At 40.0% G+C, this 22355-nt stretch overlaps 1 protein-coding gene across 3 annotated transcripts in view; it reads left to right on the plus strand.

Annotated features, from left to right (window-relative positions):
- CRIM1 (cysteine rich transmembrane BMP regulator 1) overlaps positions 1-22355 on the plus strand; it is a 187874-nt gene that overhangs the window by 116143 nt on the left and 49376 nt on the right. For all 3 annotated transcript variants that reach the window (XM_019741906.2, XM_019741916.2, XM_074331893.1), the window contains 2 exons: positions 2492-2689; positions 21879-22007. In XM_019741906.2, the coding sequence (XP_019597465.1) occupies positions 2492-2689; positions 21879-22007 (327 nt within the window). The remainder of the gene's footprint in view (positions 1-2491; positions 2690-21878; positions 22008-22355) is intronic.

The raw sequence follows: 22355 nt of genomic DNA on the forward strand, positions 1-22355 counted from the left end.
ATCTATGTATTGCATTATGTGTTCACCACCCAGAGTCAGTTCTCCTTCCATCACCATATATTTGACCCATTTTAATGAAAGATGAATAAGAATATTCATTGCTCAGAGTTTTGGAATCAAAACTGACCTAATCAGTCTCACCTCAAAATAGAGGAATATTGAAGGAGTTTTGGTTGGTTTGTTTGTTTTTATGATATAGTGGTCTGTCTTTTAGGACTTTGATAATGCCAGGCAGACTGTGTGAAAATACTTTCCAAGGGAAGTTATGCCCTGGTGTCGACAACAGGTCACCTGTGTCCACATGCGATTTCCCAGAAGTGCTTTCTGCTCCTCCCCTGAAGCTCTCGCAGTTCTTTAGCAAGTCCTGGGGACCTTCTGTTCACCCTGACATCAGAATTCACCTCCTACTCTCCGTGGGTTGCTTGGCTAGGACAAGCCAGCCCTAGGCACTGACGGTCTCAACCAGTCAGCTCAGAGAAGAACTTACCCTGCCTCGTTTCCAGTCCCCATGGCCCTGCAGGTGAGGGCAGGACCCTGCTGCTCCCCCAATGAAGATGTGTGGTGTGAGAGGTGCGGTCATGTTGTGGCATGGCGGTGACCCTGGCTCAAGGCCAGCCACGTGTCAGGTGTGGCCCTGGGTAGAAGGCTCTCAGGCAACTGCTTTCTCTATATTCCCCTCTTCCAAGAAGTAATAGTTCCATGTTCCTCCAACAGGCTCTACCCTTCCATGTCTGGTATTCAGAAAGAATAAACATTTCAGAATGCTACTCGGAATTGCATTCACTATAACCCACAGCTTTTAGAGATTAGGATACTAACGTTCAGAAAAGTAGTCTGAGTTTCCAGTGAAGCCAGGAACAATACCCCCTGCCTGACTGTGTCTCTCATCTGTACACACTACACTGTTTTCCCCCTTGGAAGTCATTGAACCTTCTTCTTGTGACTGGGCCGCGGACCTTGAGTCTGGAGTCAGACATGTCAGTCTCGTGCCTGAAATTCACTGTGCCCTCATCTTTGCACCTGAAAATGCTATGCCATGTGCCGTACTTTTTTCTGTTTTTCTAAAATCTTTTTCAATTTGTGAGCTCTATTTACCACATCATATTGAAGATCTGACAAATGTTTCAGGTACACAAACTACATTCTTAACGTTCAACAGTTGTGCATAATAGTGAAGTCCTTTCCTCTGGTAGAAATTATTTTAGCCAACGTAGGAGAAAGGTGGTTCACTTTTTAGGTGTCGTTGGAATATTTAAAAACCACATGAAACTTTTCACCTTTCCCATTGATTTGTTCCCTAGCTGCCCCCAGTTTGTAATAATCTCTGAAACGATGTAGCAATGGGTGGTGTAAAAACACAGATATGAACCTCTGCGTAATAATCATATTATGAGTTGTCTGGGCATGGATCCGGTTATGTCTCACTTCCAGGAATTCAGATCCAGGCTCAAAGTAGAAATGAAGTATGCAGTGTAATATTTTTTTATAAAGAAATTTATAAACTCGTATCTAACTCTGGTCTCTTGGCCCCATGTGTCTCTGGCGTGTTGCCTTTCTAAAGCGGTGACTGCATGATTTTAAATTTTGGCCTCTAATTTTCTTATAACGCCCTATAATTACCTCTTTAGAATAAAGAGGGCCGAACTCAAAACTGCATGGACTTCTTCTCGGCACATCAGCAATTGATTGTTGAGATCAGATTTTTACTTGTTTCCAAAAAAGAAAATGGAGCAATTTATCTCGTTCCTCTCATAACGATATTTGGGGACTTTGTATGCAGTATTTATGTCCTGGTCAATATCCTCAGAAAACATTTTATTTTACAGTGGACTTGGCAATACTTTTGTCCCCCAACCTCAGCTGCCGCTTGGCTGCCCAGCTCATGGGGAGAAATATATTCTCCCCTCCAGGGCACAAGCAGTGACCCATCGCATGTCTAAACCAGCCATGTCCTGAACAAGGAAGGCCACAGTGAGAGCGTGCTGTACTCCTCACTGTTGTCCTTTTGGGCCTCCAGGCAGCAAGAAAGAGAGTCTTAGAAATGAGAAATAACAGTATCACTCTAAGGTAGAAGGCAGCATTAGTCTTTCCAATTTACAGGTGGTGAAATTGCGATGTGATTAACATGTAAATCGACAACTCTGAAGACATTGTCAGAGCCTGAAATGGACCTGAGTTTTCTAATTGCCAACCCACAGTTCTGTGCCCAAACTTGTGCAGCTTTATGAAGTGATAACACCTGTACGTTGGTTTTTATGCCACAGATTCCCTGTCCTGTGTGCAGTCTCAGGATGGGTGGACGTAAATTCAGTATGACAGCTGCTTTTGCATGTCCCCCTAGAGACACCTCGTGTAATCCTGAGCTTCTGCTGATCACAGCTAGAAAAGAAGTGCTGAGCGCTAGAACCTGGGAAAAAAATGTCTCTAGGTGCAGGCAAAGAGAAGATTTAGAATGCCCTTGATCTTACTGTGAACTCACATTTTAATTTAGATCCAGTGTATCCTTTTAATAATCCTGCTGGCTGCTATGCCAATGGTCAGATCCGTGCCCATGGAGACCGGTGGCGGGAAGATGACTGCACGTTCTGCCAGTGCATCAACGGAGAGCCCCACTGCGTTGCAACAGCTTGCGGACAAAGCTGCATGAATCCGGTCAAAGTGCCTGGGGAGTGTTGCCCTGTGTGTGAAGGTAAAACTTGTAGGTTCTAATGCATCCCTGGCGAATGCCTCGTGTTGAATAAGCTCCTACCAGTATGTTCTTGTTTGTTTTTTTTATTTCCTCGGGCATAATGTCTGCTTCATGCTGTTACCAGTTGCAGGTAAATTTATCATGCAGCCACAACTAATCATTTGGGGGAAATGTTGCAAATTGACAATGAGAATTGTGTGGCCTCTATTTCACCACTGCAAATATGCTTAGCTGAACACTATGGTATAAGAATATATACATCTTAATTCAGTTCACTTCAAGTCTAATTAATATCCAAAAATCAGTGCAGTAAAATAAAATGGGAAATAAGACCCAAGACTCAAGCATAGCATGTTTGACTTGTAGTTACTTCCATAAGCCCAGGAGTCCTGGCAGCTGGAAGAAAAACCTGCAACCATCAGAGGCAGTTTTCACTGCTGAGTGCTCTCACTCTGAACATCCATTCTCCTTCTCTTATCACAATGGCCGTGGCTCTGCAATTCCTCTCAGGCTTTTACTTATGTCTTGGTTACCTACAGTCACTGTGTCTCATCCTGTTTAATGGACAGGAGCCTGAGGCATCCTGAACGAGTCTTTATGTCCCAACCTCTATTTCAGTCCATTTCTCCCATCTTGGGAGGATTCTTTGTACACTAACTCATGTCAGTCTTAGTCCTCTGTCCATGTCTGTTAGTGCAGAAAAGAGATTGATTATTTATACTGACAGATCCAATAGAGAGTATTCGTCATTAAGAAGCACATTTGCATAGTAAAGTGAACTAAAGTGAGTCAAAAATTAATCTCTGTTGAACATGGGTCCTTCAAGAATATTTAAAAACAACTGTTAAGGAACTGACAGCTCTTTTCAGAATTTCAGTTAAGTAGATTCAGTCCTCTATCAAGAAGTCTTTTGCTCCTATTAAAACCTCAGTTTTCATAAACTCAGACTTCAGCATTTGTCTGATTAACCTCTGAGGGGTTAGCATTATTAAAGACCTTAAAAATCATATAAAAATTTAAGTTAGAGCACTTTGGTTCCGTTGACATCACCGAATCCCTCGCCATTACTCTACACAGAGCACAGCTGCCACACTGCAAAGCTTTATAGCTTCCAGATGACCAGTTTTGTGGCAGTAACCCACCCCTCACGTGTACTCCTCCCACTCCCCAAAGGCAGCGTTTCAGTCGTGGAAAAAGGAGTGTGTGGAATTACGTGTGATGGTGCACAGTTGGCTTTACGAGAAAGGGTGCCTTGCTGAAGCAGATAAAGGTGGGAATAGCCCTACGAATTAGGGACAATCTGTGGTCAACTTGAAATATGTAAGTACTTTTATGTGCATGATAATGTAAGAAAAGTTAAAAGCAGAAATATGTAATCCAGTAAGCACTAACCCTTTAACTTCACAAGTCTTGAGTCATAAATGGAAAGACTAAAAAAAACTTGCAAAAAACAAAAAATAAGTCCTTTCCTCTGAAAATAAATGGAGGGAAGGCAAATCCCGTTAAACACTCATTTTTTGCGTTCATTAGCATATTATCATGGTGAGTAGAGAAGGGAAGCAATTGGTGAATAGAATATGTGTGTGTGTGTGTGTGTGTGTGTATGGAACTAACTGATTTATTCTTATGTCATATAGATGTTTGGGTAGGAAATGAATGCTAGTTTGGTCACTTAGAGTTTGGTGTCATAACATACGCATAGAGATGTAATCTAATCTTCCACTGTTTGAGACAAGAATGATAGTTTTAGCCATTAATTCCAAAAAAATTATTAAGAACCTGCCATAATCCAAATATAGCATTGGACAGGAAGATAAATAAGGGACAGCTAGTTAATTTCACAGAAAATATTTAGGCTGTTTTAAATTAAAGCAGGAGACAAGGAATGTCGTCATTCAGGTACTGTGTTGTAAGTGCTTTATATTTGTACCTGATTTCATTTAATCCTCACAACAACCCTGTGGTGGAGGCCTGATCAGTTCATTTTAGAGATGAAGAAATTAAAGTTTAGAGAGATTCAGCTCATTTCCTCCAACGTCAGTTGCCATTATGTGGCTGAGCTGGGGTAAACTGAAGTCTGTCGGATTCAGCTACACTTTGTCTGCTAACCCTGCTCCTGAATGTCATCTCCGTTCACTCATGCACCTACTGCTACTTCCCTTATTAATCTTTCTTCATCTCTGGCTTTTGGACTTGTGTTGGGAGAGATTGGAGTGGGGTGACCGGGGACGAAATCATTTGCAGTTTGACAGTTACTCCAGGTGTTTTTGATATGATGTCCCACTTGCCCTCTTGTCCCACTTTGGGGACCTCAGGGAAAGGATGCCTTTGGAACATATCCTGGGTTTGCTTTTCGAGCCTCGTGTCCCGGCCGAGCCCTCTACCTCCCCAGAAATCAGCATCTTGATTTCATGCTCTGAGGTTCTGCTGGTCCCAGTTCCTTTCTGTCACGTTCTTGCTCTAGCACTTCTCTCTTCATCAAGCCTTTCAGGAGATTCCATTGTCTAGTTCTCAGAGAACTAATTTATTTTGTGTTTCTTGTTTTTGTTTTTAGCTTAATTAAGTAATGAGTTTCATAAAAGATTGTGTTTGCCCTCCAGTAACCCTCTCATTTTGAGATGTAATAGGAAGACAGATTCCTTTGGTGTGGAATCAAAAAAGTGCACAGCTAAGATAATGATACTAAAAAGTTATGTATCATTAATAAGAAGAAAAAACTTATGAAATAATAAAAGGTGAATGAATCGTATTACTTAGTTTATAGGCTCCAAGAAAGTCTATGGAACAATTTGAAAATATTTCTCTCAGCTGTTATTCGATAGCATATTTTAAGTGATTTCAGAATAACAGAAGGATCAGATGAAATAAGAAAAGAGCAAGGTGTCAATGTGTAATAAGTAAGCAATCAGCCAGAATTGTTTTCAGAGAAACAGAAACACTGGTATTTATGCAGTTTGTACACAAATTCCTTGTGCACAATTGCATAACACGTTTTGGCCCTCACCCTATCAGTTGTAGACCCAAGGTACATAGTCAGAGCCTGAAATTATATGAAAGGACCCCACACAAGGATTGTGGTTTTAGAGTCTTTTTCTAAATAAATTACCACATCACCAAATATGGGGTGTTAGGACCTGCAGGGAGGAAGAACCTTGCTGTGGCTGTTGTTGTTATTAAAGATACATACCTTCCAAGTGACAACATAATGTGCTCGGTTACTCCTGCAGAACTGGGGACGTGAGCCTGGGGGCCCTTACAGACCAGGCTGTTACTTGACAGCTAACTTGATTCACAAGTACCTAAGTGCTTTTTAAATTGGCACTTAAGTACTCTCATGATTAAGTCTTACCAAGTTATTGTCAACACCCAATTCAGGTACACAGATAAGCCATCCCGGTCTGTACGTCTGCAAATGGAGTCTTAGGTTTTGATCTACCGGCTTTTCTCTGCTTGTTCATCAATCACATATTATCTTTATTTTCTGGCCGTTTTAAAGAGCTAAGACGGAAATGCATAGAATTGCATGTGAAGTTTACAGTTTAAGATAGGAAGCTATGCCCTATCTCCTTTAAGAACTACCAACAAAAAGGGGGGCAGCACCTAGTTCTTGAAAAGTGATGCTTTTGGTGCTTGACTCTGAAATCCCCAAGGTCATCCAAACCATCAACTCCCCCCAGCAGGAGTCTCTGCACATAGTAGGTATCTTCCTCAGCATCTAGCACCGTTTGCATCATCTTATTTATTGCCCTTAAGGACGGAAGCTAACATTATTTGCCCACTGACTATGAGCCAGGCCTAAGTGCTACAAGAGCATCAGCTCATGTGAGCCTTACAATTTCCCTTTTATGCAGATGCTGTATCTTAATTTACCATCACAGAACCCAAAGTTCAGAGGTCATGTAACTTGCCCAAAATCATACAGCTCAAAAGGGGCAGAGCAGTGTGTCCCCAGAGCCCAGGCTCTGGACCCTGCAGGTATACTGCCTCTGAGACAAACAGCGTACTGCACCCCCTGTTGGCCAGTAGCCTGAAAGAGGCTACACATCTCCCCTAAGCTAGGAATTTACCATATTCTTTTGGATCCCTAAAACAGCACCTGACATGTACGTAGGTGCTCAAAAATTGTTAATGAATAAAAGATGAGTGAGTGAGTTAGGTAAAGACTGGAATAGGAAATCACAACCAGACTCCTCTTACAGATCTCCTTAGCTGAGTCGGGCAGCAGATCCTGACAGGGTTTCTTCACCAGAACCTTAAATGCGGATGGCCGTTTGGACCTCTGATAGCTGCAAAAAGGAATAATGATAGATTGCTTGTATTTGAAAACACACACTTTGAGAACAGAAAGCAGAGTGTCATATAAAGTGTGTTTGGCATATGATGGGTCCAAATGTCTAGAGGCAAGTGGCCCAATTAGCTTCAGATTGACTGCTCACCGTCCCGATAAACCATTCGCTCTCGACTCCCTACCAGGGGTAGCCATGGGGCTTCCAAGACTGATTTGTAAAGTGTGGTTTATTCTCTCTCAGTTTATCCCCTAAAACCCAGAGTCACAGTTTAAGTGGGACTTTCCCAGACCCTCCAAGACCAATGCTCACTGTCGCATTTACTATACAGCTTTGGAGACATGCCTTGCAAGTGTGTAGGTGCCTGTTATTTCACCTATTTATACATGCAAGAATTTTTCTTTTAACATCACAGTTAGGTATTGAGAATAATTTGCTATTTTTTCCCCCAATAACATCAGGTATAAATGCTGCCTAAGCTAATTCTTAATGTCAGAGGAACCCTAAGGACAGAGTGCCATTTTCCATTTTAAAAAATCTGTTTGTTTTATAATTAAAAGTAAGATAAGGTGTTGGCGAGGGAATTTTTTATTGCAAGATGTATGAGACATGCCCATGATGAGTCAAGAAAAATGCAAGAGATGTGGACAGGTGTGAGGCCAGCTTGGCTGCGCACGACACCTGATGACACAAGAGATAAGAATTTCATCATCACTTAGAAGTTTTGATGTCAGGCTTGATCTGCCGTCTCATCTTGGGTTGTGGCTGGATCCCACGCAGGAGGCCGCTGTGACCTGAGAGTTCTCCAGGCCTACTATGTGCAGAGTCTCCTGCTGGGGGGAGTTCATGGTTTTGATGACCTGGGGGATTTCAGAGCCAACCACCAAGAGTATCACTTTTCAAGAACTAGGAAAATAGAGGTAATATTTTACAAGGTAACATTCAGTATTATGATTTGGGTTGCCAGTAAATAAACTCCATACTTGTGGCTGGGAGAATGGGTAATTTCCTTTCTACTGTTTCTGTTTCTCTAAAACAAAAGCAAAATCCATTTCCCATCTCAGACAGGAAATCAAGAGTTATTTATTTGTAGATTGTCAATGGTGGGTAATGGGTCCATCATACCTATGTACTTCAGTATTTTTTAAATTTTTTCTATAATAAAAACTGAAAATGAGTGTTATTTGCAGAGTTGCTCTCTGCAACTGAGCTGAATTTCAGGCAGGCCTAATAATTCTGCTAGACTTAATCAACTCTTGAAGGGTAGGACTAAGAGATTTCCTGTGCCTGGCTTATTTCTAATTCTCTGGATTAGGATGGAATGTGATTGAACCAGACAATCAACTGTTTTTCTTCCTGCCACCTTGCTTTCTTGGATCGCTTACCTGAGGAATTCTGGTCCTACTTGGGACAGTGTTCGAGAGAGGGTGTTAGGCATTTCTTGACCTACGCGGATTTAGTAAGCCACTTCAACATCAGGTCACCCAATAGATGGCATGCTGTGTTCCTCTAAAGGGCTGGAAGTCTGTGAGCTGCCAAACACACTGTCCTCCTCCTCATCGATCCTAATTGTGGAGGAGCTTTATATTCTTTCCCACAAATACTGATGATACAGTTTGAATCTAGCCTCCCTTCAAATGACGTTTCTACCGGGCTGCCAGAAAAGTCTGTACCAGGCACATATCTGGGTGGGAATTCCTTGAAACAAGAAAAAAATGTTTTCCAGCCCTGCCCATAAGACTTCCTCACTGAACAGTATCTCAGATGATTAAGCTACTGCTTCTGTGGCAAGGAGTCAAACATAGTTTGGCTGACCCTAGAGGCAGTAAAGTCAAAGATGCCACAGGGTCACATGGTATTAACATTCTGGTACATAACAGGGATCAAAACTCAGTTTATGGGTGGTATTGCTTCAGTGCCATATACTGTGCTATTATTAGTAGTGCAAAAGTAATAAAAGATTCGTAATATCTCAAAGACTCTTAGGCATGTTGTTCCATCCTTTAACTCTAAGAGTCCTGGAAACTAGTTCCATAAATGGAAGTTAAAATATAGCAGTCTGTTTTTTTACTTGTCCAAATAAGGTCATATGTTGAGTAACAGATGCATAGCAGATGACCATGTGTTAACCTAGGTCTTTATCCTAAGCACCAGAGATTTTTCAGGGATGAATTTCACAGTATTTTGATTTTCTCGGGTAATTGAAAATGTCTTTAGGTATTTCAAATAACATTGGAATGTCATTGTTCAGAGCTGATTCTGAAACACAGGATCAGAGCTGATTCTGAAACACACTTTGCCTCTGATTTTAACAGTAGTCAGTAGTCCCGGCTGTTAAGTATTTTCCTGTTGAAGTGGCCTGCAAGGGAGCAGATTGCTCTTTATGTCCCCTACTCTCCACTTCTCATACCTAAAAGGGCATTATTGCTGGGATTCTCATAATTTTCCTACTAAGATAGTAATTGAAGCTAATAGTTCAGATGTGGGCCTGCTAATTTTCATCTAATCAACAGAGGCAGGAAAACATAGTCTGGAATGCCAACTATGTGAATGAAAAATATTTAGTCATTCTTGAAATGATAGGAATGTTTTTCCAACAAACTTAAATAAACACAGTCTCTACTGAGACTGTGTTAAACTTTTTTTGGATAAGAGACAACTCTTAGGCAACCAAACAGAAGTTAATGAAGGTTATTAAGAGACATGCCCTTCAGAAAAGGCTTGTGGACTTTAAAAAGAAAGATCCCATCTTTTTCTGGTACAGCCATTGACCAGAAATAGCAGAATTGGTTTCCTATTAGCTTTTGTCAACCTCAGAGAATTTAACATTTTAAGCAGTAATCACATTATCTAGCTTTCAAGACCTGTTCTGCTTTACCTAACCAGGGCTGTATTAGACCATCTTATTTTAAAATCCTCCTCTTCACCTCTCTCCTCCGTTTGCCTCAGTTCTAAGGAATGGATTAGTCTCAACACACCTGAATTTAAAGCACCTGACAGCACTTTTCATATGAAGCTTGTTTTATTTCCACCACAAAACGTCGAACTATAAAGTAATGAAACTATTTTTAAACATACCAAGATTTCCATATCCACGTGAAGTGGTCTTCCTTTCAAAATAATTATATGGGAAAACTACAGTTATTGTAGAAATACAATCATTCAGAATATTTTTGGTAGCACTCTGTTGAATCTGATGTTAGAGCTCACAGCACAGCCTTTTGAACGTTTTTAGCTTTGTAAACCTCTGGCTTTAAAGGTTTGTCAGAGTCTAGGAACTAAAAGTCATTCTCGTTGTAAGTCTGGTGAAAAAAAGTGAGTGACCGGGTGGACGGTTAGCTCAGTTGGTTAGAGCGTGATGTTCTTAACAACAAGGTTGCCGATTCGATCCCCATATGGGCCAGTGTGAGCTGCGCCCTCCACAACTAGAAACTAGATTGAAACAACTACTTGACTTGGAGCTGATGGGTCCTGGAGAAACACACTTAAATAAATAAAGAGTTTAAAAATCAAAACAAAACAAAAAAACGGGAGTGGCCTAGCTGGGTGAAATTGTTCAGAGGAAGCAAAAAGTGACAGTAAAATAAAGGCAATTTGTCTTCTGTGACATAGTAATTTGCTCTGAGAGCAACTCTGAAGAGAAGTTTCAAGCAGAATTTTAACATGAACAGCATTTTATCCCAAGCATATTGCCTCCCAAAGTGAGTGCTTTTAGCAATAACACTTATTTATAAGTATAACTTCTGGTGTGCTTATTATTTTAAAAATCAGTTAATTACATCTTATTTTTTATGGTTTTAGGGGTGAGAGGCATGTATTTAAATGGTCATATATTATATTACAACATTTTTGTGAAATTGCAGATACTCCATTCAAACATATTTTCAAATAAAAGTAATTTTTCTATGGAAATAACTCTTAAAAGAGGTGGTGATTCCAGTATAATGAATTCCTAATATTTTAGTTATCTAACCCGACTTGTGATTATACCATTTTAAACTGTTTCATTGAATAGCCTTAAATTTCTCTTAGAAGAGCAAAATGATTTCACAGTGATTAATACACGAGGGTTGGCATTAGCTGTATTAACCCAGTGAATTGTTTTTAAAGGCCCTCTTAGAAGTATTATTTGTGCTGTGTCCATCTGATTGTTGAAGATAAACTGTCATGCAGGTATATGAAGTGTCTGCCACAATATTATCACTAAATAACAGGACATACAGAAGGAAGGAAAGTGTCTAGTGAAGACTGTCCTGTCCCTTGCCCATTTATGGATCCCCCATCACAGATGGCTGCTGAGATGGCAGGGACCTGGATCATACCCACATGTCAGCCTCTCAGTTCGAGATTCCCAAATGCTCACTATATCTGTCAGCATGCAGATTGGCAAATCTGTTACCAGGAGACTCATCAGTGCCAGATCTTTGTCCGGGAATCGTACCATCATTGATGAGCGATCATCAACAGTTAGCACTTTTTGTAATTCGTCAGAAACACAAGATGGCGATGCGTTCCATTTTACACGATTTTGCTTTGGAGTTGAATTAGCAGTTCGACCAAATTTTTACTTACCATTTATATCTACAGGATACCTAGTTACATATCAAGTGAATTTTATGCTCATGTCGGAGAGCTTGGTTTGTCGCATTTGTTTGAAACAGAGTCCAATTCAAGTATCCTGACCATTGGAGACCGCAGAGATTAATGGTAGCCGCCAATTGAAAGTAAGATTCAGTTCAAGGCTCCAGCTCTTGTTTTGCAGCACCACTGTGACTCAGGACTAAGAATCCCCAGGAAAATTCTAAGGCCAACCAGTGCTTGGTCCTTGGGGATCCTGAGAGTCACATAGTGCTCTGGGTCCCTTGACCTTTGGAACAAACTGACAGTTGGGTCTGTAAGCCACCTTCCCGACCAGGCAGAATCTTAAGGCATGCACCCTGGGTGCTGACCTCTTCCCTAGCTGCAGCGTATTCTTTTCTACTTAAAATTTACCTTGGTTGCCATTTCATCACTTTAAAAAGGTGTACATACATGGTGCAATTTGAGGCTGCCTTGGATCTGCTTTGGAATCAAACAAGGTAGATTTAATGCCTGTGTATGTATTTGGTGCCTACCATTTGCCTATGTCTGTGCCTTGCCCTGTGGTCAGGCCACCCGGTAGGTTGGGCATTAGTAGGAAGGCACAAACAAGATGGTGTTCTTTTTCACCTTAATTGGAAAGCTAGGGCCCTACATATCAGCTCACTTTTTGGAATAATTCAGGGACTCTCTATTTTATTAGTGAAGTTAAAAAATAACTGTTCAAAGATAATAAGCTGTCAGTTGGGGATGGCCTCAGGCCGTGGATGTTGAGAGGGATAAGCGAGCTCAGCTCTTTTTAGTACCATGGCTGCCTCTCTAATGCTTTCTTGGAACCAAGTGTAAAAAAGGTTCCACGGAGATTTTAGGCCAGATGAATTCAGTCTGGGGTGCTTCAGAGTGCTGTGACAGACACACTGAGATGTTATTATCTTAGTGAAATTCTCCCAGTATTATTGTTAAGAAAGTCCTGGTTGAACTCTCTCTTCTGGTTGACGTAAGTTTTAGATCACTGACGTTCCGAAGCTAAGATGTGCTGACCAAAGACAGCTCTCAGAGATGGGTCTTCTGGGTCCTCTTTCACCTTAAGAATGGCAGAACTACTGGTAAAGCTACCAAAATAGTATCAATGATACTGTGATGAGTTTGCCCTCAGCCCCAAAGATCCAACAAGGCCCCCACCATGAGAGGAAGAACGGGGTCGACCAGGCACGCAGAATCATTGTTTCAGCTCACACTGGATAAGCCGATTACGCAGAGATTTCTGTTCTCTTTGAGACACCATGGACACAGTCGAAATGCGAAACAATGGTATCAGACTGTCACTCAGCAAATGTGAAAGGCTCCAGTGGCTGGTCACTAACACGCTCCAAAGCTTACCAGACCATATGACAGGACGTCATGGACCCACCTACATCCCAGATGCTTTTCATGTTATCAGTGGAGATAGAAAATGATGCTTAAGTTACAATGGACAGGGGTCAGAATGCTAAGCAGTTGTCAAGCATTTATCAGCTGAGCATTTGAGGCCTGCAAAAGGGCACATAATTCGTTTACTCAGCCGTCATCTGAGACCAGTTGTAGCTCCAAGAAGGCAGCATCACTGTTACAATAATTACAGCCACAGGTAATATTCCTATAACCCTTGTAATTTATAGACTAGTCCCCTCTTTACAATCTTAGTTGAGCCTTACAGTGATACTGCAGGGTAGGAATAATGAGTATTGCCATTTCATAGACACCCAGAAAGTTTCAGCATCACGTGTAAGATGAGAAAACGGGGACTCAAGCTAAATCTTAACGTCTCCAAGTCCGTGTCCTTGGCATTGCTTCTGTTTAGATCCCTATCGTGAGAAGGGACAGGGTGAGGAAAATAAAGCCATGGATATGAATGTACTTGGTCATCGTGGTTCAGGTTCAAAAGCCATTCTTGCTCCTGGCTCCATTCTCATTGCTGAGATCCCGTTACTGTTATTCTGACCATTTGGGGCCTAGCCTTTGATCCAGGTTCTGTTCCTGAGCCTCTGCCTGGAATTCTGACCATATTGTTTGACCTCTGGAAAAGCCTGCTTCCCCTGGTCCATTCTTGTTTCCTCCACGTAAGGCAACTCTCCACTCAGAGCACTGAGCTACTGTCCCAGCGGCCTCTGCCCTCACGCTTGCCTCCTGCCCAGTCACATTCCCATCTGGGCCCTGGGCCCGGACCAGTGCCACTCACGCCCCCACTGAGTAAAATGCATGGGCTCCTCAGTGCCAGGCACTGAGACACTGTCACCAGCACATGCACTTTCTGCTCCCGACTCCTCTCTTCTCCTTCTGATTCTTGCCAGTCTTTGCTTCATCCTGAGGTAAATTTGCTGAGCAGTCAGCAAAAGTGCCCATCCTTCATCCAGTACTAGATGAGTTGCTGAATTGAGTGAGTGCCCAGGTATTTTCAGGACTGTTTTAATAAAGCTTTATTCACTTGGCACCATCAAGGTATGAGGCAGTCACAGAAGTGAATTCTCCAGGTAATTGAAATTTGGAGGGTCAGATTTTATGTTAAGAATTTTGGAAGACTCACAGTGCTTTGTGTACTTTTCGTGCCTTCTTCATCCAGAGATACAGATCGTAATTTCACCCATTGTAGGTACCTGACTGTCTCATTTTGGATTGCTTGGGTGTGTGGATTTTCACTCAGTTTTCACGATGAAGTATGTCAGGTTCACAATAGCCGTCTGATCTATAATAGCTTGCTGCTTCGATACCTACTATAGGCAAGGGACTGCCTCAGTGAGGAGAAGCTTGGGAAGTTACTGTTCTGTCCTCCCAGTTAGGAAATAGACACTCAGCCTTTTACAGGACAATACTGAGTGGGGGGCCCTTCTTCATCAAAAATGTACCCCGACTTTAGGTGCTCAGAAGTCTTTTTTCCCCTTTGTTCATTCATTAAACCTTACTATGGGCTAAGTACTGTGCTAGGTCTTGATGTTATAAACCATGAATAAACTATTGTCCCTCATGCGAGAACCTTTCCCCGCTGGTCTTCAGCTGTTTCTCAGAGCGCTGGGTTAAGATACCGGATTCTGACTACCTGACACCCTCAAGTTGAACATAGCTTTTAAAATATACGTATACACATATATTTATAAGTATGGCACATTATTTCCAGATAAAGTTTACCAAGATACATTCTGTATGGAAATTAACCAAAAAAAAGGAATAAGACATAAGACAAGTATAGAAGTTCCAGATTATTCTTGGAATCCAATCATTTTGTGAGCTCTTCTCAAGCTGAGTTCCTGGAAAAAGATATCCTACTCTATATAAAAAAGTTTTTTTAATTTGTCTTTTGTGGTCTTTTAATAATAATCTCAGAATCATACTACTGTCTTTTCCTATTAAATATGAGATTGGTAAAGGAAGAAAAATATGTCCAACTGCCAAGATTCCTTGGAAAAAGCATATAAAGTTAATAAATAGGTCTAAAGTAAATATATGATTGCTTCTCTATCTGACCATAAAATAATACAAATCTTGGGAACATTTTCACACCATTCATTTTTAAATAAAGAACTGCTCTGAGATAAGTACTTTAGAAGTTATAAGGATGTAGGTGTTGTTATGAGAAATATATACAAAGGAAAAAAGGATAACTAAATGTGTAGTGCCTGAAAGAATTTGAAAACTCCAACTGTAGGAGATATTTTTCCATGACTTAATGAGACCTTCTCAAATACACATTCATACCCCATGGAAATTCCCACTTCCAGATTAGGGAATTTTTGTATCCTCAATTTGTTTTTTTCTTATTGTCTACATTAATAGAGTTTTTCCTCTAGCTTCATTTGGGAAAATTTCATCTTTACAGTACTTCTCCTCCCAGCCTACAATTATGTTGACAATATGGTGATTTATTTGAATAGTTTTTTGACTAGTTACGGTCACATTTGAAAAACAGCTGCGGTAACAGAATGACATATGAAGACATGATAAAAAAGATTAGCTATCTCCTTTGGTTCTGTCTTGGCCAACTTTATCTTCAGTTTTATGGCCCTGGACAGGCTACCAGGCACTGGTGGGCTGTAGGAGTCCTGATATATTTAGCCATATAAAGTGAGTGAAGCTTTGGAATTTTCCCTCTCCTTAGATATTTACATGGCTTAACCAAGTCCAGCCTTGACCACCCCCACAAACAAACAAGCAAACAAACAAACAAATATTAAGGAAGTAAGGTCCTGAGTTAGGTCTGAAAAGAGAAGATAACTGTTCATCTTTGTCTCTCACAATTGAATGAGCAGGCTTGTGAATTTATAAAGAACAGCTACATAAAGTAGCAAACCATTGTTCATGTCCAAAAGGAGAGGTAATAAGAGAACTAAGAGACAGATAGGGATAAGCTTTCATGTATCTTCTACTTGAATTTTTTTTTTCACTTGTGAAAGAAATGCAAGAATGTATCTGCTTTAAAACACTACTTTTTTTTTTAGACATTTGCCTATAGTGACGTTTTTCCTGAAAGACTTTTCTTCATGAACATGTGTGTATGTGTGTGCGTGCATGTGTGTGCGCACGCCCAGGTACTGGTATGGGTTTGTAGGAATCAAGGCTGCTGATAAATAGCTGCTACCCGCAGCCAGGCCCTCCAGACCTGCCACTCACCCAGACCCCAGCATGGTGACGGCACTCCCGGAGAAAATGGAAATCTGGACCCAGACCACCTTACCCTCCTGACAGTTCTGCAGACAGACCCAGGAGGGATGGCTCTGTATGATTCCACAAGTGTACTTTTCCAGAATTACCGGCCCGGTACTCAAGAGCTACTAATTGGCTATCAGCCTTTCCAGTGTTGCTAATCAGAAAGAGAGCTTCCCATATTTCTCAATGGACATAATAAGTATTATTTGCAAAAGATAAACAGTTCATAGTAATCAAGGTAGTGAGAAGAACCTTGTATGCATTTACTCAAAACCAGAGAAGTTCAGTGGGGTAATTTAATGCAGATGAGTCACCAAGTTAAAAGCATCTATTAACATTTTCGTTTAAGCTCCATCTACCTGAAATTTAAAAAAACAATGATTATATAAATTGTTTCAGAAGCAAGTTAACATTATTACTACACATTTTAAAATAACCGAAGGTCAAAATATATTCTTTTTTGTTCTGTTGTTGTCCCAAACATGTTAAACTATCCAATATGACGATAGCACTGATATTAAAAACTTGAAATTGACATCTTAAAATGTTGAATTTGAGTTTCAACTTCTTATTTCCCTTTCTCCTTTTTGGAGACTTTTCCATAAAACAAAATAATAAGCAAGAAAGTAGAGAGCTTAGATTTGCTTAACACATTTATATTTTCTAAATAATCAAATGTATGTTATTTTATGGTCAAGAGCTATGGCCTTGATGTTAGAATAATGATTTTTGCTTTAACTGTATACTCTTGACCAAATTAATTGTGATCGCAGTGCCTTAATATATCCCCATTGAATAGATAAAATTGCTCCTAGGAAATACTCGTGCGTCATTGTTAAATATCAGTGTGGTTCTAGAAACTTAGTGTCTAACACTGTCTAAATCCTGAAAAAGTATGTTTTCCTAGAAATGTTTTTACTGATAAGGGACTTGTTGGGCTTCCTAGGATATGGAAGAGATATTCTTCCCAAAATGTTAAATAAATGTGAAATAAAGAGCCGATATGTGTTTAAATACTGCATGTTATAATAGGTTTCCTTCCGGAATTTTGTTCTCTAACACATGGGATAAGAATTGGAGGCTGAACATCTGCACTCCTGACACAATCCTAAGTGTTCTTGTAAAAACAGCTCTTCTGGACAGTGTAAGGTACTGAGAGAGTCATTAAAAATCACTGCAGAAAACAACAGGTTGAGGAGAGTCGTGATTCCCGCTCAGATGCAGAGTAGGAAACAGCATACTGGATGTAGACATAACAAACACCCATTTTTGTTCTTTATTGCTTCTAGGCTCAGAAAATATTTCTAGAATTCTTCTCCACAAAGAAGCTGTTCCAGGGTTCCCTTTAGAAATAGTTGTAGCCAAAGACAATGAATTCCTGCAGTTTCAAGCCTTCTTCCTTTGGAGGACATTAAGGTATTTCTTTAATTCCTCAGCTGATTCAATACAAGATGAGAATTTCAGGGTGATCCTGTAAGCAGTTTGACTTTCCCTTCACCAAATCCCCACCGTTGTGCAAGCGTTTTTCTCATTCTCCTGAATGAGGCCATGCAAGACCTTATCTCACCTTTGAAAGAAGCCCACTAACACATCTCTGCCCAACCATTTTAAAGGGGGACAATTTTCTGTGTTCCAAGCAACAGGCATCATATACAGTGATGCATTGATGTTTCCAAAAGTCTTAGCAGGATCTCAGTTCAAGTGCTAATCACCAAACTTGTCAAGGACACGGCATCATCTTCATCATTCTAGAAAGGCATGTATTCTCTGGCGTATCATTTCAGTACCATACCCTAAGTAATATAAGAGCACGGAATGTAGGATTTAAATAAGAAACTTCTGGCCTTTGGACCAAAACATAGCAGGATATTTTCCATATTCAAAGCACTGTTTCTTAGACTAGAGAAAGTGTAGGATGGTAACAATTCCGGATCCACAAATTTCAGGATGCTCTTACAAGCAGAATACACATTTCCCATATTTCACTGACACTTCCTCAAGATTATTTATTTGGTTTAGAAACAAGCATACTATGGTACCATGATTTTGGATTCTTTAAAATGGTCTCTTCTCCCACTGAGAACTTCTTCCTTGGATAAAAACTATGTGAAAAATCTAGCCAGCTCTTGGTCATTGTTCTTGAAGGACTGTAAATGTCATGTTGATTTTAAATGTTCTAGTTCAGGATGGTATCAAATATGTCTCACTTTGGAGTTCACTATTTGGCATAGGAAATTGAATTTTAGTATTCTCATAGCACTTCTTTCTCAAAAAACAAAATGCCCTGATGTTAATAATAATAGGACCGGGTCTGAGATAACATATTAATGTATTGGACTGAAAGCAAACTCAGATCTGTTTATGGGAATACCAAAATTTTTTGCCAGATAATTTATAGTTGCCTATTTCTGTGGTAATATTGTTCTTACAGAAATCTAATACAGATATGGCCTAACATGGTAGGAAACCAAGCACTAAAATGTTAAGAGGATGCTGAAGGGAATAGAATATAATGTATGACTTCAGATAAAATGTTAGGAGACATCTAATAGCCTGTACATTGTCTATTACAAATCAACAGTTAACTCCAGTGACATAGGACAACAGCAGTGAGTACCCCCAAAACATGCATCACCCTCAACAGGCTTTTAAAATTTGTTCCAGTCTGTGTTTGAAAAGGAAAACAACACTTGTTTATTAAATACAATAAAATGAGATGACTAGTGTTAAAATGTTTTTGTTTCTTTTTAATTTAGACTTATATTTATATTTAATAGCTCACAGTGAGCGTTGTTGTGTTTAGCCTAAGCTGTTGATGGGGAATTGAATAGTTCCAGAGTAAATTGGTAATTTTCATGAATGAATGTTTGTTGAGTTTTGAGGTTTTCTGTGAGTTCTGTTGAGTTTTTCTGTGTTTTGGTATTAAATAGAGAGGGAGTCAGATTTCAAAATGTATATACTTCCCAATTTCTTCCATCTAATGTACATTCACAAATGAATGGGGAGATAGAAGTTGAGAAGCGCAAGGTAATTGTTTGATTCTTGCATGCTACACATCGTCGGAGGCCTAGTAGATATCCAATAGGACTTGTTTTACCTAAAATATTTACAATGCAGCATTGCAGGACCAGCACCTACTAAACAGCCCTTCTATGTACTTTTTTTTCATGGTTAAACTGAGCAAAAGCTGTTACCCTGAATGTTGTAGGGAAACATATTGAATGTATATTCTGGAGAAGCATGTGCTGTGTACATGTGTGACTGTACCTAGCTGAAGCAGCTGTTTGGATGAAGCGTGGGGCTGTTCACATCCTCAAAAGACCCAATTATTTATTTATTTTTCTTTCTAGCCAAAGGTCATAATCCTAATCCCAACCAATAATCATAATATGTACCCAGTATAGCATCTACATCACTAATTCTCTTTAAGTCTCTAGAATTCAGTGAAAGTAAAATTCCATACTGCCCTATGATTATTATGCTTTTTCAGTGTCAGTGTGGTCTGCCTAAATATTTATTTTTCCATAATGTATCTTCTGAAGGCAAAAGTTTCTCTTACACTTAACTATCAGTAAAGAGCACAAGGGTTTGGTCTATGCAGATAAGCTCCGGACATTTCTATACCTGTAAGCCATTCACTAAAGCACTGGACGTTCAGAATCCATTCCTGGTCCTCACTCTAATAACTCTCTAGGATGTAGTCCTAATTTCTTCCTCGATAGGATAATCTGTAGTGTGGTTCACGTAAACATGTTACAGGCCCTCTGCTCTGTCTTAAATTTGTGCTTAGAATAATTTTGACAAAACATTGGCAGTCTTGTGGCCGACGATTGAAATAGAATCATTATTTTGGGTGGCTAATAAGAGTAGTGATAAAAGAAGAGCTATACAGGTTTCAAAATGAAAGATGCTTATGGTAAATTTTAAGAGAATGTAGGAAAGCAGCTCTACTGTATTCAATCCACTATGTCGTACTACTTGCCTAAACTTAAGCTACTTGTTGATGTTTGATCTGTCAGAAAGGGTACTTTAGTCATTGAAGGAAATTAGAAATTTTATAGCAATGAAAGTGTATATATAAATTTTAGGGAGATATTCTCCAAACTGTGTTGTAATAAAAATAGAGAATGTGCTATATACCCTCTTCATACATATGTTTACTGGGAGAATGCTGAGCAAAGCATCTCTTTAAAAAGTTGTATTGCCTACTACCTGTGAAGAGTTGAATCACTGGCCCCTTTTAGCAGATGGATAGAAATGTAGAACTCTTGATCTTAGCAGTGGCAGCTAAAACACTTATTTTGGTCTCTCTTCCATGGTAACGGGAGATGAAACTTGAGAAGACAGTGCGGACTAATGGATAGAGTGTTGGACACAGGAACCCCTGTTCAGTTCTATTCCCAGCCTGCTACTAGGTTGCTATGTAAACTTAGATAAGCCAGTTACCCTGTCTGCACCTCATATTTTCCATTTATGAAAACATAGGTAGAGACATTCTGTACTTAGCTCATCAAAAGATGTTGTCACCACCAGCTCACTCGGAAGAAGTTCATGGTATCCTTTGGTTGAAAAGAGACTGCAGAAATACTGTGGTGTCTCTGTTCCCTTTGACAGAGCCCTAACCACAATCAGACACTGTCTACACCATCCCTTACCAGTGCCCTGCAAAACAAGTACCATTGCAGTGGACTGTGTATTCCACGGAAGCTAAGAGTGTGACCGTGGGGTCAGAATGCCGGGGTTGCAATCTTGGGTCTGCCACTTCCTAACTCAGTGAACTTGGGCAAGGCAATATAGTGGCCTCCTCATCTGTAAAATGGACATAAGAACGGCACCGATCTCATTGGAGCGTCACGAAGTTTGAAGGCAGTAATGAAGAGTACTGAGAACGTTATGTGTAGACATGTAAGTGTGTAATTACTCTTACTGCCTAGAACAAGTCTTCGTTATGAACCTGGCAAGGAAGGTAAAGCATCACCCCTACCTTGCTTTCTTCTATGCTCCTTTTCCCAGAATGGCTGTTGGCTCTTCCTCCCAAATGCTTGTATCTCACTCTGCCCCTTTCATAAGCGCTGGGCCCTGAGTATAAGCTACTTGTCAAAGTTACCCGTTGTATCATCTGTAATACTTGAAGGACTGTCACGTAAAAGATGAAAGAAATCCAGATGTTTCAAACTAGTCTCCTAAACATCTCTGATTGATTAACTTCATAAAATATGCTTACAGATTTCAATGGAGAGCAAGATAATTGAAAGCGGTGTCTTGATTATTATAAAAAGTAAACAGAAAACAGGAAGAAGAAATAGAAGAACAGTTAACAATTTAAATGGAGTTCATTTTAACCTCTCTAATCTGCTTCTGTAGTGGTGACCCTCAGAGAAGTGGTATGTGAGGGTACCAAAAAATGTGTAAGTTGCTCGAACATAAACAAATAGAGATTTAGGATTGTCAAAAATCTAAATAAAAATATTTCTTTTTCATAAAGACGTTATGAAAGTACAAAGTTTTAGGATTTGTACTTTGAAATTATTGTTTTGAAAATTATTGATTAGTTTTTATAACTTACTGTAGTGTGGGATTTAAAAGATTGTATAGCATCTAAGAGATAATCATGTTCCATTGATTTTTTTTTCTCTTTTTATTATTAGAACCAACCTACATCACAATTGATCCACCTGCATGTGGGGAGTTGTCAAACTGCACCCTGGTGGAGAAAGACTGCATTTATGGTTTCAAACTTGATCACAATGGGTGTCGGACTTGTCAGTGCAAAAACAGTAAGTATACAGAAGACTTTTTTTTTTCCCGAGCTTAATACGATATTATCAAAGCATATTATGTGATTGAATATCTTTTTCATTCCTGTTCCTGACATTCCCGTAGCAACCTGAAAGAAGAACAAAAAAATTATACTGAACACAAACCAATACATCATCATTTGGGGAAAAAGAGCTGCTCCTTCATTCTGGTTTTCATCTTCGTTTCTTTGATTTCAGATGCTCCTTGATATCCAGCTGCATTGTGGGTACAAGCCCTCGGGGCTTTAAATATATCTTTCCAACCACCCAGTTGGGTCTCTCGAACAGCTTTGACCGGGTCCCATCCAGTGACAAGGAGGGCACCCA

This window comes from Rhinolophus sinicus, linkage group LG05, assembly GCF_036562045.2.
Source record: "Rhinolophus sinicus isolate RSC01 linkage group LG05, ASM3656204v1, whole genome shotgun sequence".
NCBI lineage: Eukaryota > Metazoa > Chordata > Mammalia > Chiroptera > Rhinolophidae > Rhinolophus > Rhinolophus sinicus.